A 25,723-nucleotide genomic window follows, 5' to 3' on the forward strand; every position below is an offset into this window, starting at 1 on the left:
TACTGTAAGCTAGGATCACTATTTGTTTTCTTTTTTTTTTTGAGGTTTGCCTTTCTGCCAATTTTTTCTTTTTAGTAAGTATGTTGTAAACGTTTATTTTCCGCACATTATATTTATAGAGGTTTTTCTTTCCTGTAATATTTTACCTAGTAATGTGGTATAATTAATAAGCATGAAGCATTTGTAAGAAGTATTATTTTAAAATAAAAATATAGCATACTCTACCTGTTTAGCGTATCTACGTTAATTTATTACTATTTTCACCAACGAAATAAAAGTTATAAACACAGGCTATTGTCTTATTATATTTAACTTTAATTAAAGTTATATCCGCGCTACTCCTGAAACTGTTCTTTTCCGCTTCTTAATTAAAATCTTAAAATTTCTCCTGGACATAAATTACTTCAGTCCTATCTGTATTTTAACATAAGACATTATAATATGTTGTTTTCTTTACTTCCTTATCTTACTTAAATAAACGCTTTTTACTAAAAATAACTCTTAATTAGATTGCGCGTTTTCAATGAGCATATAAGACATTTGTCGCTATCTGTTCTTGTCTAGCTTTGAAAAGCTATACAGCAACCCCTCTTGCTTTCCACAAAATATATTTAACTTACATAAATAAAGCAGTAAATGGTTTTATAAATGAAATTTAAAAATAATCTAGGCTAATGGACAATCTGCATCTCTGCAAAGCAACAGTGACTGACGAAAACGTTGTAAAACTTGTATAATATTAACTAGGTTTCGAAAGGGAATGGGATGTACTGATCAGGTCTTTTCCTTGCGGTGCATAGCCGAAAAGTTTTTGGCCAAGAGTCAAAAAGTCTATTGCACATTCGTAGATCTGGAAAAGGCCTATGACAGAGTTGAGAGGAATGAATTGTGGTCAGCACTTTCTATGCATGGGGTGAGCAGTCTCTTAATACGAGCACTGAAATCCTTATATGAGGATTCGAGTGCTTGTGTCAGGATAAACGGAGCGCACACTGAGTGGTTTAAGATTGAGAAAGGCGTTAGGCAAGGATGTGTTGCGTCACCGTGGCTGTTCAACCTATTTATGGATAGCTGTTTGACAGATTTGAAAGAGTCTAAAAGTGGATTAAGGATGAATGAGTTACTCGTCAAATGTCTGCTCTATGCCGACGATCAGGTTATACTGGCGTCATCAGCGGAGGAGTTACAGGAGATGGTAAACTGTATGCATGAAGCTTTAAAAGAGAAAGGAATGAAAGTGAACGTAAGTAAAACTAAAACACTGGTTTTTGAAATGGAGAAAGAAATGACAGCATGTAATATTTTGATTGGAGGAGAAAAAGTGGAGCAAGTGAAAGAGTTTGTATATCTAGGATCAAAGTTTACATCAGATGGCAAGTATGATAGTGATATTGAAAGGAGAGTGAACGCGGGGAACATGGTGAATGGAGCTTTGCATGCCTTTATGAGCAGTCAGAAACTATCCAAAAAGGCTCGACTGGCTGTGCACAGGGGCGTGTTGGTCCCGACATTAATGTATGGGAGTGAAAGTTGGGTATGGCAAAAGAAGCATGAAAGCAGAATAAATGCAGTGGAAATGAGAGCGTTAAGGAGTATGATGGGTGTGAAATTGAGTGACAGGATAAGGAACAGCGTGATAAGGGAATGTTGTGATGTGAAAGAAGATGTAGTTACAGGAATAGAAAAGGGTATGTTAAGATGGTTCGGTCATGTGGAGAGGATGAATGAAAGCAGGTTGACTAAGCAGATATACAAGGAGAGTGTGGAGGGAAAGGTCGGAGTGGGAAGACCTAGACGAACGTATCTTGATCAAATTAAGGACGTCCTGGTAAAGGGTCAGGTCAAAAGTACCCGAAACCGCCGAGCTTGTATGAAGAGAGTTATGAATGTGGACGAAGCGAAAGAAGTATGCAGAGATCGTGGCAAGTGGAAAGAGGTAGTCTCTGCCTACCCCTCCGGGAAAGAGGCGTGATTTTATGTATGTATGTATGTATATTAACTAGGTACTAGCTTCTTCTCGCTCTCTCAACACACTGTAGGTGACACTGAAAAATGGGTTGTTCACCCCTGTGCCGGGGTAACGAGAATCCTATTCTTATGTTATTCTCAGTTTACGTTTATGGCTGTTTATGTTTGGTACTCTTATATTATTTCACTGCAAGCTGCCGTCTAAACATTTCAACTTCTGTGGTAGTTTCTTTAAATGTCGTAATAGTCGTTTATTTTTGGCAGTATTCTTCAATGGTTGTGTCAATAAAGAAAGAACCAATCACCATGAGTCCATACAATATCGAACGATAGTAGAATGCCAAATAATGTCATGGAATCGGTTGGAATTTAAAACATTGGGTTCTATCGGGTATATGTCCAATTCTCTTTAAATACTGTCCACCGATTGACCGGACGTTGTTGTGAATTCCGTGCGTGTATTGGAATTGTTGACAAAATGTAAGCTTTGTTAGAGTATTACAATGCATTGAACTCTAAGACTTACTAGGAAAACAGTAAAGAACAATGTGACTTTGCGCATTGCGTCTCTGTAGTTCCGCAGAATGTCGTAGAAGAACATGATATCTGCATCGTGATTGCTGACGAGACAACGAACAAAAATGGTAATGCATCCCTAGCGTCAGACATATTTTAGTTTCAATGTTTGACGTACTTCAGTGATCTATCTTCGGTAGTTGATGTTTGAGGAAAATATTAGAACCACAGAACATAAGCTTATTGTCTTCGCGTCTATAAAATCTCGAAGTATTCATAAAGATTTTTTGTATTCGTCTCAGGTGTCTGAACTGTAAAAACTTTCTTCAAATCAAATATGAGATTCGAAATAATATACCACGAGTTTCATTTGCCGCCGAAATTCACTTTTTCATAAATATTTAAAAAGAGAATTTGTGTGTAACAAGAATATGGTCCTGTAGATTTTGTATGTGAAATATTTATTTCAATATTTCATGATTCATTATGTTAACTTCAATAACTTCTTTTGTCTTAGACTGATCTATCTATTCTATGCTTCATATTCTGAAGCCCGAACCTTTCCAATCAAACAGGAAAATTAGCTAGCTAGGACCGAATTCTTGAGACGTTAAACGATTTCAATCAAATAAGTAAGCATACAATAGTTGACTTACAAAATCAATCGAAAATAGACTGGGGTCGGTCGTCAGTCTTTATAATTTTGACATAAGTCTGAAAGTTAAACCACATTGAAAAATATATTAGCAAATAAGTTTTGAAATGTGCTGTTTTATTTTTCTAAAGTTCCGTTAGGTTTTATTGCTTTTCTTTCTAAGTAAAACCTAGTGTTTGTTTGATATTGTTTATCTAGCTAGACATTTCTATTTAGTTATTAAACATTTCTCAGGTGCAATTTTTTTTGCTATTTTATACCTTTTGTTACCTGCTCTAATCAAATGTGTTCTTGTACGAATTCTTCGGAGCTTTAGAGCTTCAGCTTGTGGCTTCTTTCGAACTTATCTAAATCTTGTTTTACTTAACTTTAGTATAAAAATACTTTTATAATAATGCAAATAAGGACTATATAATGCAACGGACAACTTCTATGAAGATTATAATACGAAAATCCATTTACAAGCTTACATAAATTGATGCAATCAAAAGGATGTGCATTCAATTTTACGCATTTTCACTTGAAGTGTTGCATTCGCCACACAAGTATTATCGCTTTACGTCATACAAATTCGATACATTCAGCTTATGGAGCAAAAATATGATTTTCCACATTATTCGTTTCACCACATAATGGTGTAATGGCTTCTACATCAAATCACGAACTTTATCATCCTGGAGAGTATAAATGTTTCGCTGATACATCAAATCCTATCATTCTTATCATCCCAATACGTGGGAACCAATGTTCGTGATAAGCTAGCTCGATAACGCTGATTACAGTTTGGTAAATATTCAGCTAACTATTATCAGAATTAACAGTAACTATTGTGTGTTCCACATAATCGATATTCTCAATTCATGGTGAGTTGAGTTGGTAAAAAATTTTGTAGTACCCTAAGTGTTTTTTTCCTTTTAACGATATGTTTTTTTATTTACTTTTGGTATCATTTGATGAAAAAGAACTCGCAACTATACTGTATTAAACTAAAATTTAATTTCGTCATATTAATCTTCAACTACATATTTATATCACAATCTTTATTTTTTTTTATATCTAACATTAATATATTGTTTCACAGATTTGATAGAGTTCTGCCCGTGTATTTTCATTCCTTATAATATTTATCAAACACTTTTTTATTTTTCTGGAAATCAACACCAACCAGGTTTACGAATCGCATTAATGCGTATGATAACATCATATTGGTATAATGTCAACAGCTAAGCAAACTATACTATCATTCCTCTAACCTACATTTCTCGCTGGTCTGATAACAGCTTAAGCTCGTATAATGCGTCTCTAATATAACATAATATTTTCATTAGTTATATGTATGTTAATGTGAAAGCCCATATTTCGGTTAATCTTCTTTGTTTTACGTTTCCCACTTTTTACGTGTAGTTCGCATATGTTAGTTTTTTCCAGTTACTTCTGTGACTTGCCTGTCTAACTCGTAAATACTCAAGTTTAACTACATGAGTATGGAAACAATTTAATTCTTAATTAGACGATGATCTCTTTAAAATACTTCCTAATCATTTGGGCTGGCTGTCCAGCTTGTTCGATAAAACAGTTACAAACAAGTACTTACCTAAAATTATTAAAATAATATGATTAAAACTTGTTAATTAGTTTTTTAATTATCTATTCAATTATAACTGTAAGTTCGTGTACAAAATCTGGCGCCAGAATGTTGAATTGTAGTTTAAAAATTATATAATTGCTTCATTCATATACAATTACATCAACCTACTGTAAAGAATCGGAGTTGGTGTCGCGCCGGCTACTACTCTACACGTGTTCATGTTTTATTTAATTTTTTTTATTTGGATACTTTAAAATTGTGATTGTGAAAAAATATAGGTATGCATTGTTTTTTTTGTTTTTTTATTTATATTTTTGGAGGAAGCTATCTCGGAAGTCTGAAGGTTACTTTCCATTTTTTTTTACTTTTATTAGATTTGCTTATACATTTTTAGAACATTTTTTTTATCTGGAAATCATAATTATGCGGTAATTCAAACTATAAATCTATAAAATTTCCCCGAACCGGACATGCCATTGATTTTTTTTGTATTTTTTAAATGTCAGTGCACTCTATCTGCCTAAGGGTCATCAAGATTTGATTAATAAAATAAACACCAATGGCGCAGCAAAGCTCGTATAACCTAAAGGTTGGTCCTTGAGGTTATACGAGCTTTGACTCGAATCATTGAAGGTGTGTTCTGTTGTCACGTTTGCTTTCTCTGTTAAGAGACACATAGCACACTCTCACTCACACTCGTCCTCTTGATTTTCTACAGAATCTCTTTAGCGTTCACTTAGTTCTATATAACTGACCTCCACCTATTCGAAGATTCGAACACTGTTTAATGTTATAATATGTTGTTGCAGGAGCCCGGCCGCGCGGCGTAGCGGGCGGGCCGCGCCATGGGTAACAAGTGTTGCAGCCGCCGCCATGACCCAGAAAGACCTGGACTCGGTATGTTCATCTCGACATTTAAATTTTTCTTTATTTATTTTTTACCCATCTTTATTGGTGCCTAAAGGGTGTAATATCACCGGATTGAGTAACTGTCACCGACAGGGTAACTTGACTCCCATATTGTTTTGGTTATATGAACAGCGGGTCATGTTGTACCATACTTACATACATATAATCAAGTCTGTATCCCTTGTGGGTATAGACAGAGCCAACAGTCTCTTGAAAGATTGATAGGCTAAGTTGAGCTGTTTGGCTTAATAAAAGAATTGAGATTCAAATAGTGATAGATTGCTAGCCCATCGCCTAAAAGAAGAATCCCAAGTTTATAAGCCTGTCCCTTAGTAGCCTTTTATGACATCCATGGGAAATAGATGGAGTGGTCCTATTCTATTTCTATTGGTGCCGGGAACGACAAGGCACTAGTCCCATTGATTTATCCCATAGTAGAACAAGTGAGACGATTTTGTCACAGAAGTCCCATGGGACTAGTACCACCGTGGCAGCATCATCATCTTCCTGAACTTTTATTCTTATTGCAACCATCTATGGAAAGAATTAGCGACTTTAGCTAATCTATTTTAAAATTTGTTATTCGCATAAAACATGTAAATAGATTATTGTGATGCACCAACGAAACACTGTATTATTCGTGATCCTATAATTAAAATTGTTTATTTAATACATACGTAACACATTATATGCTTTTATAGGTACGTATAATAATACCACTTCAATTGGCTTTAAAAATTTCAACTCCCCGTATCCCACAGTTTTTACAGTTAGCTGTTGGGATTCGCGAATTGAATGGAATCTTTAAAATTCCGACAACAAGGCGAACCTAGCAGAGTTAAGCCTTCTTCCAATGGCATGGGAGATAAGAAACCCGTCAATGCAAATATAATCCCCGATTTTGAAGTGGATTCTGATGGATGGAGGTTCCTAGGAATTTGTAATAACAATGATAAAACAACATTTGAACTCTGCAATTGACGGGATAATTAATGTTCAGATAAAGGGAAGTTGGTGGAAGTATTAAATTTAAACGTAACGTTTTGATCAGCCTTATTAAAATGGACATTGTGGTTAAAATGGTAGTTAAAACTATTTGATATTATGACTGTTCTTAAGTACCTAGACTTAAGAAGATACTCAACGTTCACAAAAACAAAATATCGTCAAAATATTTAGAATCTAGCTGTTGCCGATGTCTTCGTTCGCCGTAAATGTTCACTGACAATCTTTTAACTTCTTCTCCCCTTTTTTTCGCAATTAAAAGTAGTGTTCTTCCTCAGGGACAACTCCATCTCTGCACCGAATTTCATCAAAATAGGTTTAGTGGTTTGGGTGTGGAAGCTAAAACAGACAGACAGACGGAGTTATTCTCACATTTATAATATTAGGAGGGATTTCCAAAGCGAAACAGGATAAATATTTTAAAAAAAGGACTTGGCTATACAATCTTCTTATTTTGCGGAAGCCATAGGTTTAATAATAACCACGTTTCAAAGAATACTAAGGAAAATCGCATAATACTACCATTGTCCTAAAACTACTGATATTAAACAGAAGTACGGACCGTGTAAATGCCACTTTATAATAGAACAATGCTCATAATTTTCGCACAAAGCCAGTCTAAACTCACCCATTTAACTTCAATTTGCATTCACTAGTTTCTAGTTTACTCGAACCCAAGGTTCCAGGTCGTCTTCGTTTTTAGGAACGGTAATTATACGTATAGCAACACAATATTCATGTTAATTGATTCCAAATTTCGTATTCAGGCATTGGGGTTATGCAGGTAACAAGCCGAAAGATGCCTTTTCTCTTTTCTCAGTACAGATTGACGTGCGGTTAATGGAAATAAAAAAGTGGTATTTCCCATCTTTGTTTTGCATCTAATGGATTCATGATTGGATGAACATAAGCTTACGATATCTGTATGTATTGGTATCGAGGTTAGAGGCAGCTTTTCTGATTTCCGCTTTTGTTCTCATCTAAATGAATAAACTATAAGATCTAAGTTCGTCTCAAACTTTTATGATATGTTGATGTTCACATTTATATGGAAATTATTTCTTATTATTGCTTCTCTCTCATCGCAGCTTATAATTCTTGTTATTTTACTATCCGTTTCTTATAGTTAAAGATCCGCTTCACATAGGATTAGTTGACCAAAGTTAAGAAATTTGTCGTTCGTTTGTCGCACCAGAATTTTGATACAACTGACAATGTTAATGCTCACATAAATATTTTCTTATTTCCAGTATACCCAGGGTTCAAGAATGACACTGGCTTCACCGCGTGCCCCTCCTTGGAGACGCGATATACCGGCGAGCCGAACAATCGGGGCATGACTAGGCCCCTAGCAGACATAGTCAGAACGAGAAACCCTGGAAAATGTAAGTGTATTGATAAAATCATCAATTTACAGTCTCGAATGATGCCATAACTTTTGTTCTAGACTGTAGGATAGAACTTGTTTGGACGGTGTTTTGTGGTAGAATAAATATACAAGGCGAATGTAAGTGAACATGTTGGTAGACCAAGACGAACATACTAATCTATTCGGGGACGTCCTGGTAAGAAATCAGGTAAAGAGCTTCCTTAAGCAACGAGCTTGAATGGAACAATTGAAGAATGTAGATAAATATGCAGGGATCGTAGAAAGTAAAAATATCTCTGCCTACCGTTACGATAAAGAAAAGTCCTGTGGTTTTGAGCGCCACAAAGAATTACAGATCTGCCAATGCGCGAATTGTGTTGCTTGGGAAATGGAAGCTGATGACGATGAGAGTTGCGAATGGAGACAGTACCTATAAGTTCGTTCGTCTGTTTGGTGATAAATAATATGGTGAGGCTTGAAATTGGTGAAGACAACGCTGGTTTACAATCACCGCGCTATACTAGATCTTCTGATGTTTTTGAAGCAGTGTAGTTGTGTTTCTTATCTGTTTGTTTGTCGGATTATACCAAGATTACGGATGCAGGTCCTTAATAATGCAAATCGTTCATGATAAGAGCTTTTATGTCGTCATTGAGTCGCCGATAAGACACTAGTCAGAACGGGAAATACCAATCGTAACTACCTACATACTTGGTTTTATACGTATCCACGGCTGCTATATTTTCTTTATATTTTCACTAGCGACCCGCCCCGGCTTGGCACGTGTCCCTATCCCTACGTGGCTTTAACTCAGTAGCAAGTATTCCACTGCAGGTTATTCTCCTCACCTAAAAAATAATCTACTTTTACTAGCCTATTTTGTTTTGTGATAAGTTCCTGAGCTATTTCGTTGTTCCTGTTGTTTGAGTTCTTATTTGGTTAATGACTCATTCTACATGATCATGCTATGTACTTACACTAAATTTGGACATTTTACTTGTTCACTATATATACATTATTATATATTTCCTTAGGATAATAATACAATTTGTGATCTGTCTATACGTGTACCTTAATAAATAATTTGAAATTAATCTGTCAGAACAGGACTGAACCTTTCGTCTACCTATAAAGTTTTATTTCATCGTTTTATTTCGCTGCGCTTTCCGATACTTGGTGGGCATCCTAAAACCTTTCATGTCCACATGACTTATTAACATTTCCCCAACTTTCAGGTATAACCAACGGTGGGAGACGTATTGTGAAAGCGCTATGCGCGTACACAGCTCGCGCCGACTCGGACATCTCGTTTCGGAAGGGAGACCGAATGGAAGTGCTGAGCGACGCGGAATCTGATTGGTGGAGAGTGTTACACCTCACCACTAGAAGAGAAGGCTTAGTGCCCGTCAACTTTGTGGCGGAGGAGAGTTCTGTGGAGTGCGAAGAGTAAGTATTTAACCAACCTTTTTCTATTTACATATTTAAGATATTCAGCTTCGCTTCAAAGTGTGCACTTTTATAGTTGACTAACTTACGCCCGCAGTTCCGTCTGATTTAAACTTTTTTTTCCCGTTGCCGTAGAATAGAGATTAACATAAACTGCGTTTGTCCTTTTCCTTAGTTTCAACTATATGTGAAAAACTGTGGTACATAGTAAAGCTTAGCTTGACTCATGGCGAATTACAAAACAAAATTAAAAACTTGTTACGATATATACCTACAATTCTATTAAAAGCAAAACCTTTTATTTTTTCACTCAAAAAAAAAGCAGCAGATACTAAGAACACAATAACGCAAGAATTAACATCAGATTCTGATTTGTAGCGACGTGAATATAAGACGTTTTAAGACGAAGTGATGTCCATAAAAAGCTTTTTATGTAACTATTTCGTTTTTTGTATATATATAAATTTTCTATTCTTGGCGTAACCCAGATCACGTCAAACACAAACGTTATTTTTAACTTTCATATTTCCTTGTTTATTTATTATATAATATAGGCTTGTAAAGTTACGTGAGTTTTTGGGATGAGTGATCGATCATATTGTAAGATACAGCTTCTTTATCAATTTATCTCGATGTGTTCTTAACTGACAAATATTTAAGATAATATTGGGTTATTATCATGCACAGTATTAAATGAGGTTTATTTGAATTAAACGCATCATAAAAATTCAAACAATGGTCGATCAGCGAGTTTAAAAATGTTTAAATAAAAACACAAAAAATCGAGTGTTTGAATTTATTTTTAATCAAGCAAGATATAACAGATTCCATACTGGGCTTTCTTGTGAGGTTCAATCTCTAATTTCAAAATAACATACATTCATATAATCATGTCTTTATCTCTTGCGGGCTCAACAGTCTTTAAAAGACTGATGAGTCACGTTCAGCTGTATAGCCGATAGAATAGATATTCAAATAGTGACAGGTTGCTAGCCCATCGCCTAAAAGTAGAATCCCAAGTTTATTATAAGCCTTTCCCTTAGTCGCATTTTACGACATCCATGGAGAAGAGATGGACTGATCTTATTCTTTTTCTTATTGAAGCCGGGAACCACACGGCACAAAACAACACAAACAGGAAACACTGTAAACATAGTTACTCGACGCTTGCTTGGTGATGGCAATGACGGTCCGACCACCTTCACGATCTAATCTCAGTTTTTGCTAAAGGCAGCCGTCCTGTTGCAGTTGGTTCTTCCCACACGTGTCAAGAAAAGAGGCCGACAAGCTCCTATTGGCCGAAAGTAATCCCCGAGGCACCTTCCTAGTGAGACCAGCGGAACATAACCCTCATGGATTCAGCTTGAGCGTCAAAGACTGGGAGGAAGGGCGAGGGTACCATGTGAAACATTACAAAATAAAACCGTTGGACAATGGAGGGTTCTATATCGCGACCAATCAGACCTTCCCCAGCTTGCCGGCGCTTGTTATGTCTTACACAAGTAAGTTCGTCTTTGCATTTTTTTCTCTGTAGTAGTTTTAGTGGTATTGGGGCGAAACATTGCCGGAGTATGAGGATTAAACCGAAGATTTTAGGTTTATAAAATAAATTACTAAATAGGTTAGGCTTCATCGGATATTAGTCTAGTAGTAGTAGATAGTACGTTCACATCAAGACTATGTAAAATTTTCACGAAATCACTCCATGAACAGAATCCATGTTTGTCAATTTTGCATTTTTCAAGCTCCATAGTGACTTGTTGTGGAGATTCTTCATCCCAGAATTTTGTGCTAAATCTTAGTTGCCCCACCGACGGGTAAACATAATCAATTTTCAACAAATCATTGCCAGTAACATTTGAATGCCATTTTTGGAATACTATTTTACCTCCTATCGGTGTCCCTTCGTACTGGCGTGGTAACTCATAAGGCTTAAAACCCAAAGAACACATAACTGCATTCAAATTGGAGTCATGCCCAAATAGCCCTGTTAATTTTGGTGCGGTGTCGTTCAAAAATAGATTTTTCATATAATCCAATAAAGGTTTGGCCAGATGTCCACAAAACGAAGGGTTTTTAAATCTTACGTTCTGATTTTCTTTAGTGATCCGCGTCAATGTTTTCCATTCGGCTGGCGAACGTATCTTTCCCCAAGCTATATCTTCAATATTATGTCCCTGGTAGAGGCTCATCAAAAACACATCTACGATTGTATTACCCAGTGATAAAGGACCGTACACATTTGGTTCTTCATTAATTTCAAATATAATATCATCTTTTCTCTTAGTCATATCACAAAACGACTTAATTTTACATAATTTGGACGTTTCGATGTCAATGATATTATTTATTAATTGATATGAATCATTTAGTTCCAATTCGTCTAAACTTTTTTGCATGTCAAGAATAACCATTTCTTTAAAGGCTGCGATATCGTTTTGAAAAACTGGGTGGAAAACTGGATCTGATGTGACATTTTCCTTGTAATTAACTTTAATGCTACAGTTTTTGAATACTGAATTAACAAAGGCTTCAGCTGTAGCTCTTGTCCGTTGAGGTGCATTCGCGTATATATGTACCGAACTGGGACACGATTCATTGAACAGTTTTTCTTCTTGTAGCCAGTTTAGAAAGAATTCGCCCATGTATCCTTCCAATAATGCTCCCTTTGGTGTCAAATGCGCAGCCTCGGTTTTCCATTTTGGCCAAATGTTCTCCGACAATTCTTCCAGGTTGTCTGTCAACGGCGCTCGGATATTATGCCGACTTAGAATCACAACTTGTTTTAAAACAAGACCGTTGACCTCTACATTTGCAAAAATTACTAAAGCTATTATAAAGAACATGTTTTATCACTCGTCAAAATTTATGGAAAATCTTGTTCATTTGTTTATGAGCACTTATCAATATATCCGATAAATATATGTTATCTAATGTCTCTAACCATTTATCAAACGCGACTGCAGGCGTCCGAAGCTAATCGCATACTAGCTCAAACTGCTTCACCGCATTGCGTTATTCTGCAATATAACCGGTCGTAAAATCTTATAAGAGCGAGCTGATCTCGTATTAATATGGTTCCGTATTTCAAATATCTACAAGAGGTATTTTTCTATATGATGCCATATTTAGCCAATAAGTAAACTTCTGTTATGACCAGACACAAGTTTCCAGCTGAAAATGTTTCTTGTTTCTCTTTAAATTTTAAAACTTTTTCAGAAAAAAAATATTTTATATTATTTTATCTAGCACTTTAATCATATTTAAAAAAAAATACAAATTGTTGGTCTAGTTTAAGTCATATTTTCACATGAGTTTTTTATCACAAGTGCCGAATTGTAGCGACATACTCGATCAATAATGAAACATTGTAGGTCTTCAGATTCGATTACACTTGGATTAATTAGTTTCAATCAATCTTTATCATCCGACTATATTGAATGGTTGTCTTGATATCGGCGATGGGTTTATTGTTTTGCTTTGAAACTAATTAAATGTGTATGTTAAACAAAGATTTTAGATTTGACCTGCTAAAAGTATTAAATTTCTATAAGAATGCTCTTAAATGTTTCATATACTAAATGCCACCAGTTTTCGTGGAGTGATTCTCATCTGAGGATCATACATACATACATACATACATAAACTCACGCCTCTTTCCCGGAGGGGTAGGCAGAGACTACCTCTTTCCACTCTGAGGATCAAATTTCTATAAATCCAGAAGACCTATTGATTTTTATGAACATATATTTTATATTTTTCGCACTTTCGGATAGAGATAAATATAAAAGGATCTCCAAATCTGAGGTCTTTCTTTTTTTGCCGTGATATTTTCTTTGCATTCGTATTTTTTTAACTTAAATTCTTGATCTCCAAACACAAATACCTTTTTTATTTTGTTGAGTCGGAATTATTTAGTTTATAACGATGAATAAGCATAATTATTGGAAGTGTAAAAGAACGAATATTCTTTAATTTAATTTAATAACAATATTAAGCAATACACATAATGATCGTTTTTAAATTTATAATTAGAATAATTACGGGGTATAACGCAGACGTTACATCTAAGTATGTTACATCATAGGTACCTGTGGTTTAAATAAAACGATTTATTTAAAGTAAAACAACTAAAAAACGTCTATTATATTTTTTGCTCAGAGTATTTACAAAGATTTTTTTGTGATTGGCGTACGATGATCGATAATCGGTGGCACGTCATTTAACGGATTAAAGTTATCATTCAATGTTTGTTAATTAACGCATCTATTAAGTTTTTGTCGAATTATTAATGATTTAAACCATTTTTACTCCGTAGAAATATATGGATACGAACATTTCACATAAATTCCTTATCACCTTAAACCGATGAAAGCTTTATATAACACCAATGAAAAAGGTTATTTGTGATTATGTAATATACAGTTTATGAGGAACTTAGAAAATTATATTTGACCACAGAATGATAAGCAAAATTTACCGTTCTATACTATATTGATGTAAATCAAACCCCGGAATCATGATGAGGGTTCATCACAACGTTTTATAATTAATATAAACATAAAAATAAGGATAAAATAATATAATGATAGTAATATATAATATAATGATGATATAAATGAGGATCTAGTCAAAAATCAGAGATGAGAAGTTACTAGCCGCATCGCCTTAGAAGAAATACAAATTATATATTTTGTGGTTTTACAGAGAACGCGTTAGGGCTGTGTCATGTGCTCGCGCGGCCGTGCCCGAAGCCCGAGCCCCAGATGTGGGACCTCGGGCCCGAGCTGCGGGACAAGTGGGAGATCCCCCGCAGCGAGATACAACTCATAAAGAAATTAGGCCAAGGCAACTTCGGCGAAGTCTACTACGGCAAATGGCGTAACAATATTGAGGTAAGTAAGACAGACAAACCTTAGAATACATACATACATAAAATCACACCTCTTTCCCGGAGGGGTAGGCAGAGACTACCTCTTTCCACTTGCCACGATCTCTGCATACTTCAGCTTCAACTCTCTTCATGCAAGCTCAGCGGTTTCGGGTACTCTTTACCTGACCCTTTACCTTAGAATGTATACAAATATTACGCAGTGGTTAGCGCAAATTAAATTTTATCATTATAGTTTTATGGGCGTTTAGCGATTTAACTTGCAAGTACACACACACATATATTTCTTGTATTTATATTTACGTAAGTTTATTTAAATAAATGTATGTACATACGTCTCTTATTAGTAGGTAGCTATTTCTCTAAATATTCTCTTACTACCCCGCAGCAAATTCACTCTCACGTGGTTGCCTGGAAGTGATTGCATAATGCGATAAGGCCGCCTTTTGTACATTACCTTAACAAAGCTTAGGAAAAAATCTATTGTTATAATTTTTTGTACAATATTTATAAAATTTGTGTGTGGTTCCCGGCACCAATACAAATAAGAATAGGACCACTCCATCTCTATCCCATGGATGTCGTAAAAGGCGACTAAGGGATAGGCTTACAACCTTGGGATTCTTTTTTAGGCGATGGGCTAGCAACCTGTCACTATTTGAATCTCAATTCTATCATTAAGCCAAATAGCTGAACGTGGCCATTCAGTCTTTTCAAGACTGTTGGCTCTGTCTACCCCGCAAGGGATATAGACGTGACCATATGTATGTATGTTTATAAAATTTGCAGTTTTTAGGAGGCAGTTAATGTTTATTGATAAATAAGAATATTACCTAATGATAGATACCTACCTGCGATATGATTCCATGACGATACCTTCTATATCAAATAATATTATCATACAGTACATTACACATTTATAAACATTTCCGTTTCGATTACGATCTTAATGCAAAATTAAATGTGTATTTTTAGAAATGCTTATCGGAAATTTGTTAGCCTTGTATTGTTGAACTGTGACCATATTTTATTATAATGTTATAAATTATTGATATGCTCTCTTTTGTCAACTGAAAAAGACAGTTTGATATTATAAGTTTTATCAAATTCATTGTCATTTTTTACTTGTGTAAGTGAAAAATGTTAATGTTATTATTCCTTCTTTTTAATCGATAATCTTCAGCTACATACTGCTTGATGTTTTTATTGATTGTGATATCACACAAACGAAGATCACTTTTTGATAATTTTTTGTAATTGATAAAAAGACGAAAATCAATTCCGCCTGATCATGCCGCGATAACCACTTGCTGTGCCCAATCGAGTGATAAATTTGTGCAGTTAACTGCGTAAAAAAATGTCCTTGACATTTTTCCTCATAGGATGTGCAATAGTTACGATCACTTGGTTCTATGGTTTCTTTTTTCAGATTTTCATTCATATATATTTTATTCATATTTAGTTGGACTTATACACAGCCCTGTAAGATGTAGTGGTATTTAAAACTGCACAGTAAAATTGTAAAATTAGGATTCAGTTTCATATAACTTGGCCTGATTGTATAAAACTCAAAAAGTTATTCTACTAAACGTAAATTAAAAATTTCAAAAAGCATTTTATTAACATGTATATTCAGGAACATATTTAGAAAAAATAAAACTAATTTCTAATGTTGCATTCCAGGTCGCCGTGAAGACCCTGCGGGAAGGCACGATGTCGACGCAGGCCTTCCTTCAGGAGGCGGCTATCATGAAGAAGTTCCGGCACCCGCGCTTAGTCGCCCTCTACGCCGTCTGCTCCACCCAGGAACCCGTCTACATCATCCAAGAATACATGTCCAAAGGCTCGCTACTAGAGTTCCTCAGAAACGGAGAAGGGAAGTTCCTCAAATTTGAAGACCTAGTCTACATTGCCTCCCAAGTCGCCTCCGGTATGGAATACCTCGAATCTAAATTTTTAATACACAGAGACTTAGCCGCTAGGAACGTGTTGATAGCCGGCAACAATGAGGCGAAAATATGCGACTTCGGACTCGCCAGGGTCATAGAAGACAACGAATACTGCCCCAAACAAGGATCGAGGTTCCCTGTAAAATGGACGGCGCCCGAGGCTATAATATACGGAAGGTTCTCGATAAAGAGTGATGTCTGGTCATATGGAATTCTGCTCATGGAAGTATTTACATATGGTCAGATACCGTACCCTGGGTTGCATGGGAAAGACGTGATTGAGCAAGTAGAAAGAGGGTACAGAATGCCCAAACCTGCGGGGCATTACATATCTGACGATATCTATAGACTGATGTTACAATGCTGGGACGCAGTGCCAGAGAAGCGGCCGACATTTGAATTTTTACATCACTATTTTGATTCCTTCAATGTGACCAGTGAAATACCGTACAGAGAAGTGCAAGACTAGTGCTGTGATATAGTGAAATAATGTGGACAAGTCAGTTAGTGAATACTGGAATTGTGTGAAGAACGCATTACACCACTCTTGATTGGTCATTGGTTGAGCCCTGTCAAATGTGAAGTTTTGTGCCAGGGTTTATCAGACTTGAGATTTGACTGGCTATGGCAAGGCAAGAGAATTTGTTCCATGTGGTTTATGACCAATTAGAACACATCCAAACGGTCAGGATTGTACTCCCATTTTTATGTTAAAGCGAAATAAGAGACGCTAGATTTATAAGGCTGATTGTGACGTGAATTTGAATTGGTTAAACTTGGTGATTTTAGGTTACATTGGTATTTTCCTGATCATAAACTCCCACAAAATATTTCAATAGCAACACTTGAAGGCCGTTTGATTCAGGCCTGCGATGGGTTGCCATGATCTGACACTGCCAAACTGTAATGGCGTTCGCACACATTTGCTAATTCCATTTCTTTTTAGTATTTTTATACTCGAAGCATTATTAAACAAATACAGGAATGCGTGAGCTTGTCATTTTATTGGTCGTAAGCTTCTTGTCTAATATTTGGTTGGCGTCTTAAATAAAATGTGGACGAAAATGGTTATTATAAACGAATTTGCATGCTGAAGTGACTAATTGATCTGACGTTAGTTCAGGTAAGACAGGCTGAAGAAAAGTGCCTAATATCAGTCTGGATCAGTGTATCTATTGATTATTGACCAACAATTTAATTGAACCAACGAAACAGGTTCTAAAACGCGCAAAGTTCTAGCGTAACATTTAGTCTTGTACAAGTTACACTTTCTATGTTCTTATTTATTAGCAACTGTAGCTTAAGCACTTGTAGATTAATTTCGCATTTTGTACAAAGTGAACTGTCTATGCATAAGCAATAAGGTTTAAAATCGAAAAACACGATATTTTCATATTCTAAAGTGAAATGTGATATTTTTTCATCACTTGCCCACATAAATGTATAAAGATCTCCAGTTCAGTGCTCTTTGAAAGTTAAAATATAGAATATAATTCGTTCTAATAGCCTACACATAATTTGCACGTTTTTAGATGAGATTGCGTTTAAACTAATTCGTCAAAAATGTCATATGGCTCCTTTGCAAGATATTTGCTTCTCAACAGAAAATGTAGAAATTGACAAAATAAAAAAAAATTGTTTCGCTTTCTTTAGAAATTTATACGAATGTCTCAGTTTGATAATAATTCGTGATTTGTAAAATGTATGTAATTTATGTAAAAATAAAAATTGAGGTTTTAAATTAAGATCATAATTTTTTGTTGATGTTTCAAGATTGCAAAGGGGCCAAATACCAACATATGTAAAAAGACAAAACTAGCTTTAGGACTATATACCAAAGAGTTATTTGTACATTAAGAGCGAACGATTAACGGAGCATTATTTAATTTCTAGCATAGTTAACTTTTTGTGACCTGTATTTAATTTGACCAATATCATATGACAAATTTATAAGTATTTTACTTTGAGAATGAGCAACTAATGAAACGATAATTGGTAATTAATTAATCATTATAAAAAGGAAGAGTTTGGACATTTCAATTCATAGTTGCCTCATATAGTTACTAATTAAAATCTAATATTGACTGACCTATTGTTTTTTGTTTAAAATTCTTCTTTCGACGCCCAATTTCGCGCTCTGCATTCTTAATCTAAAATATGCAACGCTTCAAAGGCGCTGGCGCTTACTTGAAATAAAGCGCGGCACATAATGGAAAATCTATCTAATACCTTTTTATAAAATATATATGTTTTTCCCTACACTACATATATTTGGTTTATTGCAAAATCGCATCGGTTTGTTTAATATTTTGGTATTTACTGTAAGTTAAGTTTTAAATTTTGCAATATTCTATATGTATTTATGTTTGGCTACTGTAATAAGTAGAAATAACATCTGTCAACACAAGGTAGAAATTTCAGCATTTGTCGTGGTTTACATCAAAAACGCGCATTTGAAAGAGTATTAAAACTACGCTTTAATCACTTAATCATTTTTCCCTAGATAACGTATAATAAAGCCAATGAAAATAGTGTCTTATAACATTCCAAATATTCAAACGCGTTAAATTTGGACACTTTTGTATTGAAAATGAATAGATTTGTAAGATTTTGTACATACAATGAAATAAATGTCATTGATATAAATAAATAAAGTTTTTTATTACAAAGTACTTAGCATTAGAAACACTAGTTTAACATGAAATCATTGTAAAATCTGAAATTACATTCCCATCTCACCACAACTAGAATATTAACAAATGTCAAATTTGAGATATTACCAATATGGCCACTTTCTGTCTTGTTACTTTAAATATAAATTAAAACACATTTTTCACGTTTAATTATGATTTAAATAGTCGGTAAGCTTTGTCGATTACCAACAAGTGACATTTCTACTTTATTTCACAAATTATTTCAATAGGTTTTTATCTTGGATCCTGAACTCTGATTAAAATGTGAAACGTCAAATTTGACAGTCTTATTCTAGTTGTGGGTCAATAAATATTTAGTGAAATTGTATCGACGGGTGTTTGCCCTAAGAGCATTACATTATTTTCAAGTAATTACACTAAAAAAACACTTCGATAACATGGCTTTTCATCGATTGAACGGACTCTTTAATTTTTGCGACGTTCGACATCTCGATGACAAAAAGTACCTATTTCGTCCAATCATTCATAGGCCAATCGCCCGTACGAGTACACAATAACACTAAAATCAATATTACTACACATTGGAATTTTACAATTCAAACATCCAATAAATAAAGAATTTCTTTTAATCATTAAAAATTATAAAATAACAGATAAAAATTAAATGCTTTATTATTGATATGATATCAAAACGGACAGACATTCGTTTCAAATCTAATCTCACCTATGTAGACATCACAGACAAGGCTAATTAAAATTCGTTTAAAATATAGAACTACCTACTCTACATAATTTCATTATTTCTTAAAAACATTAAATAAAATTTATTTGTATAAATTCGTCTATAATCCGACAGCATTTGCCTGTCTACTTGCCTCAATTATCTTCTGTATATAAAAGTAAAAAGGATTAAATCAAACCACTCAACAAAATTCACTTTTTTTTTGTTAATTGTTTTAGGTACTCATATACAGATGAAAAGACGTAGGCGCCACCCGATATGGAAGAAATTTCTAAAATTCTCACTAGTGTTTTGCACAATACAATTGCAGCAAGAGGTAGTTGCAAATATATTGAACTATATTGATCAACAAATTTGTCGATACCCGATATTATTGCAGCAATTGGTAATTTTTAAAGCCCGTTTACAGGCCACTTTACGAACTAGCTAGAGCACCGATAAAGCAATGTTTTCCATAGCACAACTATCTACCTACAGTATCAGAGACGTCCAACAATATGTCACACGATAGGCATTTTACGCAGTCGAATTTGAAAAAATACAGTGTGGTTCCCGGCACTAGCACAGAAAAGGATGGGACCATTCCATCTCCTTCTCATGGATGTTGTAAAAGGCGACTAAGGGATATGCTTATAAACTTGGGATATTTTTTTAAAACAACTAATTTGGCCTATTCGTCTTTTCAAGACTGTTGGGATATGGACGTGACTATTTGTATGTACAGGCAGTAGTTATAAGTCTATTACTAAAATACATTTATGGAATGCACGTTGCTACGCACTTTATAACTTATGATTGTAGTGACTTGTCAGTATAAGCCAGTGAGTGCATTCGTGTTCTTAAATACTGTGTGTATTATGTCATAAAATAACAACATATTCGGACCTTGTGAGAGGCAGTTAAATAATCCCGAATATCTACAGATAAGTCCGCTATTGCCTATTAGGGTTTAAAAATCAAAGTAGAAAAAAAAGCCAGTCCTTGAAATAGACGTCAACTATATCGTTTTAAGGGTTAAAAGTCTTTTCATATAGTTAGGTAACATTACATAAAATAATGCGACATACCTAATCCAATCCTGGATCATATCAAAAGGCGCAACCCGAGCTTCAGAGAGGTTAGGATGTCACCCGGAACTAAAGTTAGGAGGAAGAAAACTACAATAAAGAGGTCTTAAACAGCATTTAGGTACACCAAATTTTAATGCAATATTAAAAATAAGAAATTGGACCTCATTCACATAGACCTAAACTGTGTCAGCATATATTTTGCTTCTAGTCTTTGCAATTTTGTTGAATGAATTCAAATATGTCCAACAGCTTAGTAACGACTCAGGAATGTAATGCGGGTTTTTCTTGCTGTAATGATTCAGATATATCGCCAGTGCGACTAACATGCCCGACCATACATACCTGTGAAATTAAAATTCAAATTAAGCATAAATCATTTAATAATTTGTATATTCTGTCCTACAAATTTACTGTATTTTTGTGTTCTTTAGTATCTACAATAAAGATATTACAAACAAATAAATCAATTAAAATACATATATATTGTAATATATAATGGTCAACATCTTGAAACTGTAGCCTTTATCATGGCGATAAAGCTCAAAATTCAACTCACTCTTTTACTCTGGCAATTTATGCCTTGTTCACAATCTGAGAGCTTTGAAGAAGGCATAAGACAGCGCTGCCTGCCCCCTCAGCTTGGCACGCGCGACGTTGTTAATATCGGGCGAAAAACTATCGTTGTCCTTTTGCACGACATAATAAAAAGCGAAACTGCGATAGTTTTTCGCGTGATAAAAACAGCGTCGCGCGCGCAGCTGCGGCAGGTGGGGCGCCTTTACTAATAAAACAGCTTAATATTATGGTTCAAAGTTACAGATAAAACAAAAAAGCGTAGACGATAAAAGTGTAAAAAAAATACTCACTGGAAGACGAACGGCTTGCTGAAGAACAAGAAGGATATGATGATAGACAGAGCCTTCCTCATAGTTGTGACTGTGACAGCGATGGTGGCGCCACTGATTCGGACTAATGTCAAAACTGCTTGTAGTCCCATGTACCCGCCGACGCTTAGCAGGAAGATGTTGGGGTATATTACGAATGGCGTCTGGAAAACAACCAGACAATGGCAATAGTGAGAAATGTTGCAAAGCAAACCCAGGGCCATAAAGCGTAACAGCGTAAAGTACAGTCGGAGTTATAATAAACTAACCAACTCTCCCTGTTTGTGCCGTTTCTTACATCTTGTTATACAATCTTTGTGACGTTTTGCATACATACATACATATGGTCACGTCTATATCCCTTGCGGGGTGGACAGAGCCAACAGTCTTGAAAAGACTGAATGGCCACGTTCAGCTATTTGGATTAGTGATAGAATTGAGATTCAAATAGTGACAGGTTGCTAGCACATCGCCTAAAAAGAATCCCAAGTTTGTAAGCCTATACCTTAGTCGCCTTTTACGACATCCATGGGAAAGAGATGGAATGGTCCTATTCTTTTTTGTATTGGTGCTGGGAACCACACGGCACGTGACGTTTTGATTTGTCTCATTTGCAATAAACATCACGCTCGAGAGCCCGCATTTCATTTAAAATAACACAGTAGTGCATTGTAAATTCAACCTTATACACTTCCTGTTATTGTAAGAGGTGGTTAGTTTTATCCATAAGATAATAAAAAAATATAGTTAATTGACCCTTTCCTCCTTATTTCACTTCTACTTCACCTATTACCTACTTCCTCACTTGTTATATCAGTGGAACACCACATCTTAGAAATGGGAGCCAGTTAGCCAAACAGCAGTGAACTAAATAAATTTCAAAATGACATACCTTAGCACAATATATGAATCCGTCATACAAAATCCCACTGACTCCGGTGAAAGCAAGCAAGTAACCGCTGGCTATTGCGTACGAATAGAACACCACTTCGTTATTGGAGGCCTGGTACTGCTTCATGGCTTTCTCTTGCACGTTGCCGATTATAGCGTCGCAGAGTAACGCGAGGGAGATCACGATCACGCCTACAATATTGAAGTTTGATGATGTTTTAGAATCAGCTGAAAAAAATAAAATTATTAATATACATATAATACTCAGTGCCACTCCATCTCTTCCACAAGAATGTCGTAAATGCCGACTAAGGAAATAAAGATACAGAAAAATGTAGTGTGTACCAGCTGCTTACCTTCACGTGCAGAATGTAAAAGTCAATGAAGGGAACGAAAACTTATACTACTATTTCTTGTAACTGTAAATTTCTGTGCGGCGTGGGTGAGTGGCCGGCTAATATTATAAATGCAATTTTTTTTTTGGCTAGCTTTACGACTAAACCACAGGTCTGCCTTTGATGACATTTACTATGAATATTGAGGGCCATTTTAGTTCAACATGTAGGTAAAATCTAGTATACATAATTCTAATATGGAAACTGCGGTGGGTGTGGAAACAACCATATGGTAATTCTTATTGTCTGGATATACAACCATTATTTGTATGTATAGGACAATTTTACACTGTATACAATTTCATACAGTAGTCTTATTGGCTTAACTCCTGCTAAAATAAAAACACATCTACTCACCTATAGTGAACATAGTAAGTCCTATACACATAACTACAGCTGCCACGTAATCCAGGAAGGCATATCTCTTCCCCATTATAATAATGCTACCTATCATTACGGGGATCAATTTGCAACTCTTGAATATCAGCTGTGTTGGGTAGTTCAGATAGCTCAGTGCTAGGTTAGATAGTGACATGGTTCCTAATGTTAAGGCAGCTATTACTGCATAAATTCTTAATGGCACTCTGAAAAAATCATATTATATTTTATTTAGGTACAATTGATTAGCTGGCTGGCTTTTGGTTGTGATTTAGAGATTAAAGAAGAATGAAGTACCTACTATATAGTTCAATATGAAAAAAAATATATAATTATTTGAAAATCAATTGATGACATGAAAATATTTAATTTATATTTGTAGTATTTTTTCTTATTTCCTTTAAAAATACATACATACATAAAATCACGCCTCTTTCCCGGAGGGGTAGGCAGAGACTACCTCTTTCCACTTGCCATGATCTCTGCATAAAATAATTCCTTTAAAAATCTACATAAATAAACACATTTTCAAGTACAGAGGAGCTTATAAAAAAAGACTAAGAATAAATACTCACTTTCTTTTGATTGGGTTCCTTATAACAGATTCTATATAACTTAGTAACATTGTAATTAAAAACTGAACTAATGTTATGTAAAGGCTAACTGGCTTGATCTCCGGTGCGGAGAATATTAATTCTAAATAATAACCATAGCCTAAATAACATATAAAAACAAATGCTGTGCAACACGCAAACTGTGTCAAGTGGCTAAAAGGAGTTAAGTCCAAGCACAGAATATTAATCTCTGACTTTTTATTTGATTCTTCATTTCCTTCATCAATTTTTATTAGGGTTTCCTTTTGTGAGTTCATTTCTGGCAAAGTGTTTCAGAACTTTTTCATGTTTAACTTGTTGCACTGAAATTCAAATTGAAAATAAATAGCTGTCTTATTACTTACTTATTAAACTTTTTACTGTAAAACAATTGTTTATTTTAAGTCTTTGTTTCAAGTTTATATGGGCTGGTAAAAGGTAGCTTATTAGTTTTGATTGTTGTCATTCTGCACTTCAAAGTATGTAGTCTGATCTACAACTTTTAATGTAAATAGTAGGTTCTCTACCTACTTTGTTATTGAATAAATATATTTTTGTAATGCAGTTTCAAAATTATCATATGATCCATTTCAAGGCCATCACGCTTGTAATTTCAGATCCTAAGTTACTTTCTGTTTCCATATCAGGACTTAACAAAATGTACAGCTAATTGACTGAGGCAAGGGACCTAAAACAAAACTGATAAAAGTACCATTTATTTTAGTCAAAAACTCCAATATGCATAGAAAGATGTTTGTCGCTGGCCTGGCACACTTACACGAGCAATTTACACAAGTTTATTTTAATTCAAACGTACGTGTCTTAAAAAAAATAACAAAACAGTGTTTCAGATGAAGCATTTCAAATTCAATCAAATCAAACTCAAACCAAAGCAACTGGTATTACCAACTTCTATGAGTAATACCCCTTCACAGTTTAATAACTACTCGCAAGAAAAAGCCGAATATTTTAGCCTTTTCTCTATAAATGGATTTTCTGTGCAGTAGGTTTGCATCTCCCTTCAAAATGTAGGTAGGGTCTGTCAATGGAATTTTTAAGTTCATGGGGCATCAAAATTTAAGTTCAGTTGTCAGAGGATTCCTCTATCGACATCTATCTGCGCTTTTAGTATTATTGCTCAAGTTAAAGATGAAATGTTGCGAAATCCTCGTAAATAAAAATAAATAGATTTAGAAATAAAAGACAATACGTAATGAATAATGATTTATGATAAGATTTGTTGGTTTACACATTAACTTCAAGTAATGTGTTACTACCGTAGAAAGAGGATGGTTTTCTTAGTTGGGAACACTGCATAACACAACAACCAAATAGGTGCACACACACTGCCAACACAACGCATTCTGACATTTCAGAATGAAGTGTTTTCACTTTATTCTGAAATTACAGAATGTGAAACATGAAACTGAAAGATTTTGACATTTGTTTTGAAAGATGCGTCATTGTGTGACTTCGACATTGAAGTTTGTTCACTGAGTGGAGTGCACTACAAAGAAATTGTACTAAAGCAAACAATAAATAAATTAATATTAACCAACATTATTCGCCATATCTGGCAAAATATTTATGTAATAATTAATAATTTGAGGTGCAAATTTATTTATATAAATTAATTTGGAGGTGAGGTTTTAGGCGTACAAAAGACTGCGCTTAGCACACAGAAATATAAATGTAAAGGATTGGCAATGAAGGCACGGTGCCCGCTTCAGCTTCTTTATTTTGTAGAAGTTAAAATTACCAAAAATTACTAAGAAAGAAGGTACCTTAGCTCAGCAGAGCGAAAAATTGCTAATTGGTAG

General features: G+C 34.9%; 3 protein-coding genes across 7 annotated transcripts in view; 1 reads left to right on the forward strand and 2 right to left on the reverse strand.

Moving 5' to 3' along the window:
• LOC106139217 (tyrosine-protein kinase Src64B) overlaps positions 1 to 18,890 on the forward strand; it is a 63,984-nt gene extending 45,094 nt beyond the window's left edge. For 3 of the 5 annotated variants that reach the window (XM_060946712.1, XM_060946715.1, XM_060946711.1), the window contains 6 exons: positions 5,537 to 5,624; positions 7,892 to 8,026; positions 9,246 to 9,456; positions 10,687 to 10,958; positions 14,164 to 14,351; positions 16,031 to 18,890. In XM_060946712.1, the coding sequence (XP_060802695.1) occupies positions 5,573 to 5,624; positions 7,892 to 8,026; positions 9,246 to 9,456; positions 10,687 to 10,958; positions 14,164 to 14,351; positions 16,031 to 16,765 (1,593 nt within the window). In that variant the 5' untranslated portion in view covers positions 5,537 to 5,572 and the 3' untranslated portion in view covers positions 16,766 to 18,890. Of the gene's footprint in view, positions 1 to 3,980; positions 4,003 to 5,536; positions 5,625 to 7,891; positions 8,027 to 9,245; positions 9,457 to 10,686; positions 10,959 to 14,163; positions 14,352 to 16,030 lie in introns of those variants that run through there. The other 2 variants (XM_060946714.1, XM_060946716.1) reach the window with 2 other exon arrangements.
• On the reverse strand, positions 10,239 to 12,467 carry LOC132902279 (glucose-1-phosphatase-like). Its single transcript, XM_060946717.1, has one exon. The coding sequence runs from the start codon at positions 12,300 to 12,302 to the stop codon at positions 11,079 to 11,081; it is 1,224 nt and encodes a 407-aa protein (XP_060802700.1). The 5' UTR covers positions 12,303 to 12,467; the 3' UTR covers positions 10,239 to 11,078.
• Positions 18,891 to 18,929: 39 nt separating the features above from the next.
• LOC106141323 (adenosine 3'-phospho 5'-phosphosulfate transporter 2) lies at positions 18,930 to 24,793 on the reverse strand. The gene is made up of 6 exons (XM_060946718.1): positions 24,616 to 24,793; positions 23,886 to 24,226; positions 23,290 to 23,516; positions 22,539 to 22,765; positions 21,629 to 21,810; positions 18,930 to 21,104 (listed from the first exon to the last, which is right to left on the reverse strand). Exons 2-6 carry the CDS (start codon positions 24,179 to 24,181, stop codon positions 20,939 to 20,941), a joined length of 1,098 nt encoding a protein of 365 aa, XP_060802701.1. The 5' UTR covers positions 24,182 to 24,226; positions 24,616 to 24,793; the 3' UTR covers positions 18,930 to 20,938.
• Positions 24,794 to 25,723: the final 930 nt, after the last annotated feature.

Source organism: Amyelois transitella, chromosome 11, assembly GCF_032362555.1.
Source record: "Amyelois transitella isolate CPQ chromosome 11, ilAmyTran1.1, whole genome shotgun sequence".
NCBI classification, from domain to species: Eukaryota; Metazoa; Arthropoda; class Insecta; order Lepidoptera; family Pyralidae; genus Amyelois; species Amyelois transitella.

Bases quoted from the DNA above. Each gene is read 5' to 3' on its own strand.
- LOC132902279 (XM_060946717.1), bottom strand. From the start codon at position 12,302: ATGTTCTTTATAATAGCTTTAGTAATTTTTGCAAATGTAGAGGTCAAC.
- LOC106141323 (XM_060946718.1), bottom strand. From the start codon at position 24,181: ATGAACTCACAAAAGGAAACCCTAATAAAAATTGATGAAGGAAATGAA. The intron at 22,766-23,289 runs GTGAGTAGATGT...TATTTTTTTCAG, and splicing joins ACTTACTATGTTCACTATAG to CTGATTCTAAAACATCATCA. The intron at 21,811-22,538 runs GTATGTCATTTT...GTTGTTTTCCAG, and splicing joins GATTCATATATTGTGCTAAG to ACGCCATTCGTAATATACCC.